This window comes from Pyrus communis, chromosome 16 (genome assembly GCF_041283825.1).
Source record: "Pyrus communis isolate YQ-2024b chromosome 16, ASM4128382v1, whole genome shotgun sequence".
Lineage (NCBI taxonomy): Eukaryota > Viridiplantae > Streptophyta > Magnoliopsida > Rosales > Rosaceae > Pyrus > Pyrus communis.
In genome coordinates, this window is record NC_142580.1 from 12607448 (window position 1) to 12614782 (window position 7335).

The window sequence follows — 7335 nt, forward strand, 5'->3', positions numbered from 1 at the left end:
AAATTTGTTTTTGACTGATTAGTAATAGACACCTGCATATTATGCATTTTTAGCAACTTGCTGAAATGTTACACTTTTCCTTATTTGTTAGATGCATCAAAGCGACTGGTTTTAAACTTGCATTAACATGCAACCTGAAATTTTGATGATGCAGATGCAACCTGAAATTTTGATGATGCAGATGGAACCTGAAATTTTAATGATGCAGATACCTAACTGCATTTTGCTCCTCTGAAAGCCTAGACCATCAGATGCATTCGACGGGTTCGACAAAAAACTCGATCCAGAGAGTAAAGTAAAATGCAGCAAAGCCATGAAAGTTCAATTTGGTAATGCAGAAGGAGAATCTACCTAGGGAAAACTACCAGTTTACCAAGGCAATTAATTTAGATGGGAATTCCTTTTTGTCAATTTATATGATGGATGTATATAGCTAAATGTGGATTGTAATAGTCTCTTCCAAATTTCCAATTCGACTTCAAATATATTAAAACCCTACTGTTTTGAATTTTACATCAGCTTTGATTTGGTGAATCCGCTTTCAAAGAGTTTGTTTGCCTTGAGATTTACTCATGTTTGCCCAAATCTTATGGTGTGCCTGCTTTGTTCTACAAAGTAGCGCCATCGGGATTTAATTATATTGAACACCTATAACTTGTTTGTCCATTTCCAACAGAAAATCTTATGTCATCGGGTGCGTCCACCTTTTTGGGCTCTTCGTCCACGCCACATTAACAAACTAACAGAATTTGCAACGGACTAATGATTCTAACTATATAAAATTTACAAGACTAAGAATCTAATAAATTTGAATTCGATGAACAAATTTAAATCGGGTTTCCAGTTTAGGGAGTAAAATGCTCCAATTTTGAGACCCCCGAAAAATAGAAAGCCAAACGCAAGTGACCCTCTTTCATAGTAGTGGAAAGGAGGATTGTCCTTGCATCACGGCTTGGATTTGAACCACGTCGGTCCTAATCTAACATTTAATCCAACAAATTTATGGTTTGACAAAAAAAAAAAAATTAACCATGTTCTGCTACTGCTAGTTTAGTTTTGGTGCTTCTGGTTGTTGCGTTTCAGCCACTGAGCAGCAATGTACAGAAGTAGTGATGGATAGAGCAAAGAATCTTTAAATCATGACTTTTCGACATAAACGGCCAAGCCTGTGAATTTTGGCTTGCTTGTGCTCACGACCTTTTTCAGTAAAATATATAATTACCAAGACCCAGATATCGATCAACCCCTGAAACTTCCTTTATTCTGTGCTAGCTTCTGTTCTCACTTTAGTAAATAAATATTCATCAATATTCTTTCCCATTACTCAGACATGCAAAAGTTAAAAATTAACTGAGACATATTTAGTACGAGCATTATTTGACTCTTTACAAAAGATTACAAATTGAAAACTAACACATGTACTGAATTAAAATCATAAAAGGAAAAGTTTCTATATACCTACATGCACTCCCTAATTTATATACTTACGAAGACAAAACTCATCATATATTAAGAGTCGATTATTTTCCTGTAAACCCACATTTTTCTTTTTTCAATCTTCACATTTTAACAGAATTTTCTTTTCATTTTTGTTTCTTGGGTGGGGGTTCAAATGCATGCGTAGAAAATGAAACGCATGCACGTTATAGTTTTGGCAGTTAAACATAAGATTACCAAGTGGTCCTTGCCAGAGAGTGTAATCATGACAGTTTAGTGCAAACTGGTAAAGACAGAAGCGGAATGAATCCCCACTACATAACAAAGATCATGGCTGCTCATCTATTTTACCTGCCAAACCTGTAAAAACTGACTCGAGCTTTCCCAGTCTGTTAAACACCAGAGAGTTAAAAAGTAAAAGCACTCACAGTAACTTTTTCAGGATAAATCAATTGCCACGACTGGAAGTCTGGAAGAACAGGAGGCTTTTGGAATTCAATCATAAAACACCATTGTTTTTCTTTCTGTTTTCTTTGCATTTAATAACAAAAAGGATGTAAGAAGATGATTATTTTTAGCCTTTTCACTTTCATTCAGTCATCAATATATATATATCCCTAATTCCTAAACAAATAAAAGAATCACGAATAATTAAAAAAAAAAAAAAAACTCTTCTTGTTCTTCCACTTGGCGAGTTCCGATTGGCTGAGTTCATCCTGCAAGACAAAAGTTTATAACTTTATATAAGTAAAAGCTCAAGGGAAATTTAAACATTAGTTACTGTAAGCACAGAAGTAAAAACACTTTTTAACACAATTATAGTACCTAATTAATGTGGGGTAAGTGCTTATTAACTGGTTGACCAAATAATGGAGTGTTGTCTCTGACTGCTGAAACTGATTTTTTTACTGCTACCAAGTTATGAAACCAACTGTAGTTACTGTACAATTTGATTTTCATGTGTGAGTTAACAGACCAAAATTGCAAAATTAGCACCTGCTAAGAGAAGGTAAAATGGTCAAATTAGACAAACTAACCCTTCAAGGATGTACAGAAAAAAGCATGAGAAAAAAGTCAATTAAAAAAAGAAAAGAAAAGAAGAGTTACCTTTTTCGGTTTGTGGGCTAAGGGAGTGTCTCTATCAACCCTACAAGTATGTGTTCTTCAAAGTGATTCCCGACTGCAACTGCAACTGGGGGCCAAATTCTAAATAAGACCAAGAAATAACCAAGATATCCATACTTGTGAAGAAAACAAGAGGATGAAAAAATTTGGACACTTTCAGGTTTACTAAAAGAGGCATTATTCCTCTCATTGCATGAGTTTTCATTTTTAGGCATATCCAATAGGATCAAAATCTATGGATTGAACCGTCTGACGGGAGAAATGCTAAAGAGTGACACATGAAATGAAACTACAGTGAAAAAAGGGTTGATTTGATTGCGGAACCATACCAAAAGAAGAGTTGGAATTTGTTCAACTAAAATTTCTAGGGTACATCAGTGTATGATGTACAATGCTGAATTTAACGGCTAGATGTGGGGTCAAGAATCCAAGGGAATTTAAAAGAATTCCTAATTTAATAGGTATTGGGAACCTTAGGAACAACTCAATTATTTAACTAGACAAAACCTGCAAGTGAGACATACACTCAGATGACCATGTGATTTTGTATTGCAGGCATGACACGGACAGAACAAACAACAGAAAGAGAGCATACCTGAATGCAGGACCGATGTGGGTCATCATTGTTCCCTCATCCTTCAGAAAAAGTTTAGCTCGGTATATCCATGTGAATATGGAAGAAGCTCCTCAACTTCTACCCTAGAACTAGAATAACTCATGCTTTTCTTCAACCGGTTATGGCTTGATTCAACCTCAGCCCAAAATACGGCATAAACTGGTCTGTGATCTGAGAACCTAGATTCCCCACGGACATACGATAATTGCTGGAGACCTTCACCATACCACAATATTCGATCACACCTTCACAGATGAAAAGTTAATAAATTAGCAATTCAAAATTTTGGATGATCAATCCATTTTTATTCAATGTACACTTCATCTTCCATTTTATTCATCCATAATTCTCCGTACAGTAAGGAAGATGGTCTTACCAAGCAGGTGTTCGACGTTTCTCCTTTGGGTGCATATCATCCCCTGCATATCTGTCTGAATTTGTTGAATACTTGTAAGTTGGTGGAAAATAAATCTTCCCCTCATTCCAGCCCCCAAAAACACGACCTCGTTTCTGCTCTATCCGTAACTGTTGCAAGAACTAATGTCAATTGCCTAATGAAGTAGTAAGAATGGAAGCAAGGATTTTAAAACAGAGAAGAAACATAGATAAGTATATTGAAACATGCCTGGTCATTCTCTAACAAGGCCCTCCAGTTTTGCATCTCAACTAACGCTTTAGCAGAGCGGTAAGAGAGGGAAATTCGATAATTTAAATCCCCAAGCCAAATAACTCGACTAGAAGTCAAGAAAAAACATAATTAGAACAAGCGGCATATACCAGCAGCTGAAGGCCTACAACAAAAGTATGCAATCAATGGTAGATAAGGTAAACAATTACTCATGCTCCAAGATTGTTTCTGGGGATTTCAGCGCGCCAGAGCCCTTAACTTTTGGAAATCTAGTCTTCCGAAGGATCTCCATGACATCAGAATTCCTTCTTAGTTCATCACCCTCCTTTTGTCCAGAGGTTAAATGAGTACAAACAAAGCAAAAGGTCGTATCGTGCAAAGACATGCTCACTGAAATGGATCCCTGAAAATCCAAACAGAAAATTGTCTTTGTTATTTACGATTGAAAAATGCATCAAAAAGAATCAAAACAACCATAACTAAGTGATTCAATACCTTATTTCCAAGATAACCCATTAATCCTCTTCCAACACATGATACTTTCATGTCTTTCACAGAATCCCTCAGTTCACTCCTTACCCATACTGTGAGAAATATGCCAACCATTTGCTTGCTTGCAACTAAGTTATACCTCGAATGCCCCGGCATTCTGTATCCATCATTGGATGCAGATCCGCCGTAGGACATTGGTGAGAATAAAACAGTACTTGGTGAATCGCCTGGTCCATTATCATCATCAGACGATGCCCATCTAGAATAGTCACTCGGTCTAGAATAGTCACTTGGCCTTGAGTAGTCACTCGGTCTTGAATAGTCACTTGGCCTATTACCCCATTTGAAATTGGGATCGCAATCACTTGGCCTCTGACCATAATCACTTGGCCTGTGACCATAGTCGCTTTGCCTGTGACCATAGTCGCTTTGCCTGTGACCAAAGATCACTCGATCACAAACACTGAACCTTCGATCAAGTCGAGGTTGTGTGATAGAAGGGTCATTCTCCGTTCTCCAGCTGTGGGTTGCTTGAAATGATCGACGTTGGAAGAAAGACGAGTTCTTCTGCCTAGCTGATCCCTCAAAATCTGCATGTAGTTCTACAATTGGCTGTGGGATGGGAGATGGTGTATAGCACCCACCACCCCCACTGGTCCCGGGAAGATTGTTTAAGGTCTTCCGAATGAGAGCCAACCATTTCTTTGCTGGGCCATTGTCTTCTGCGCCCAGAACATTACCAGCATTTAGAGGAACTATCTCTTGAAACCTGAAAGAGAGAAGTATAGATGTATATATGAGCAACATGCCTATAATTAGAGTTTGTTCTGAAAGAAGATAAGATAAAAACAGCGAAATCATACCCAAGAACATAAATATCCGCAGGAGGTGAGGCGTGAAGCCAATCATCCAGTTTCAGATTACTCGGAGGAGATCTTCCGGCCACATTCCATGTAGCAACAAAAATGCTGCCCCAATTCAAAAGAGAAAAACTTGTAAACAACACATTAGAGATCCAAAATACTTTATAAGAACAACATTGTAAAAGAAGATATATAGACATTTTACCTATGGTTCTCTACATCTATGATTCGAGGATGATCGAGATTCATTTTTCGCCTACGAACTTTCTCTGTGTTCTTGCTAAACTTTTCTGTCTTGCTTTTCTTAATTGTGCATGGTTCCCTCTCTGAGAAACTAGTTCTGTATTCAACCTGATCACCTCCTGAAGAACAAAATTATTGGAAATGTATTTAACCCCAAGTTGAAGTATTAAAATATAAATCAGAAGAGAGGTCAATAATGCCAAAGAATTTAAATTTTTCATATATACAAGCCAAAACAGATGGGACAATTATGCAGTAACAGAATAGAAATACAAAACAGAACAGTGGCATTGCTGAGACAAAAACTCCAATTATCCAAAGCTATTAGTTAAATCGATTTTCTGTACTTAGATTAAGATTATGTCACCAGAAAACCCCAATAATTATATAATAATAGCAATACCAATCATATGAAAAACCATTGGAAAAGACGGGTTTCTACCTCCATAGTTAACATCATCTGCCTGAAAGTCCTCATTTTTGCTCTTGATATTGAACCACTTTCTGACCATTTTCTTTGACCATGAGAGCTTCACCAAACAACAAACAAAGAATCAACAAACAATTCCCAGAAATCAAAACATAAACAAATTCATAAATAATCCAGGAAAATAATGCTTTTTTTTTTTTTAAACAGAATTAGAAAGTGAAGAAAAAAACCGTGCTTTTCTTGGAATTCTCAACTCTCATTTTTTCACTATTACTTCATACAGCTTCTGGGTTTATTCTCTGCTTCCCCAAATATGAAAAAAGTTTACTCCTTTAATCCTAAAACTCTAAAAACAATCCAGTAATCTGCAAATATTGGAAGAAAGAGGAAACTGCAAATGGGTTTTCTTATTTTTGGCCAATAATAAATGGGTTTTACTGTTTTGGTGTAGTTGCGCTATTAAACGCACTCAATGGTGATGTGTAGGCTCAAAGAAGGAAAACCCAGAAGAATATGAAGGCTCAAAGACTGGTGAGAGAGAGAGAGAGAGAGAGAGAGAGAGAGAGCGCTTTAATGCGTGGAAGTGAGATGAGATTCTGAATTTAGAACAAGACAATGCGGCAGACAGAGAGAGAGAGGAAGAAAGAAAAAGAGAGCCCCCTTCTCTCTCTCTTTGAACCAAAGCGCCTCGTTCTTGGTAACAACAGCAAAGTATCGAACTTGAACAGTATAAAGCAAGGGGGGAGAGAGAGAGTGAGGAGTGTGGTGAGAGAGAGTTAATTCTATTGAGAAATATTTAACCCCAAAGCAATTAGCACAAGGAAGGCCCAACAGAACGGGGAACCGGGCATGTTGTTTAGTTTTAAACTTGTGAGCAGAAACGACCCGGTCAGCAGAAGAATGGCTGCCCGCGGTCAGCAAAGTGCAGGGCAGGTTTTGAGATTCGGACATGTACAGTAGGCACTAGAGGGAGAGGGAGAGCTGTATCCTTCTGCACCATTCGGTCTACCCATCAAAGTAAAAGCAGTTTAAAGATGGAAAAAGAGAAAGCAGTGTTAATATATGTATCTGCTGTGGTCGTTACAAGTACTAGTACTATATTTGTTTCTTTTTTTATTTTATTTCTTCTTTTGCTGGCAGAGATTTTTTTTTTTTTTTTTTTTTTGTCAAACGAAATATTTTAGATTAGTCACCGACGGAATTCGAACTCACGTCATCATGCAAAAACTCAACATATTGTATTGATGATATTGGTTGTACTAAATCCTCTTGAAGATCTCTTACTTACAAGTAAAGAGGAATGGTAGTACTAAGTGCTCTTGAAGAAATATTGTATTGATGATATTGGTAGTTCCTACATGGTTTTTTGTTTTGGTGAAACTGTTGGGTTTTGGAGGTTTTGGAGGCATTCAACTTTAGCAAATGCATAAAATCTCCACGACAACTTCATTTCTTGTCCTCTATAGGTTTTTATTTCTGAAGTTCCAATGTTTAATTTTTG

The 7335-nt window shown here is 37.1% G+C and overlaps 1 protein-coding gene across 3 annotated transcripts; it reads right to left on the reverse strand.

Annotated features, from left to right (window-relative positions):
- Positions 1-1905: 1905 nt before the first annotated feature.
- On the reverse strand, positions 1906-6663 carry LOC137731844 (type IV inositol polyphosphate 5-phosphatase 7). 3 transcript variants are annotated; one of them, XM_088688207.1, is made up of 12 exons: positions 6065-6663; positions 5847-5934; positions 5367-5523; positions 5162-5266; positions 4302-5067; positions 4016-4209; positions 3804-3912; positions 3555-3703; positions 3158-3423; positions 2545-2629; positions 2263-2433; positions 1906-2153 (listed from the first exon to the last, which is right to left on the reverse strand). In XM_088688207.1, the coding sequence occupies exons 1-9, from the start codon at positions 6092-6094 to the stop codon at positions 3201-3203; spliced, it is 1821 nt and encodes a 606-aa protein (XP_088544333.1). In that variant the 5' UTR covers positions 6095-6663; the 3' UTR covers positions 1906-2153; positions 2263-2433; positions 2545-2629; positions 3158-3200. The 3 variants fall into 3 exon arrangements, with proteins under 3 accessions (XP_088544333.1, XP_068327183.2, XP_088544334.1); XM_068471082.2 differs by having other exon boundaries at positions 2263-2436; positions 6065-6638; XM_088688208.1 differs by having other exon boundaries at positions 2545-2623; positions 6065-6539.
- Positions 6664-7335: the final 672 nt, after the last annotated feature.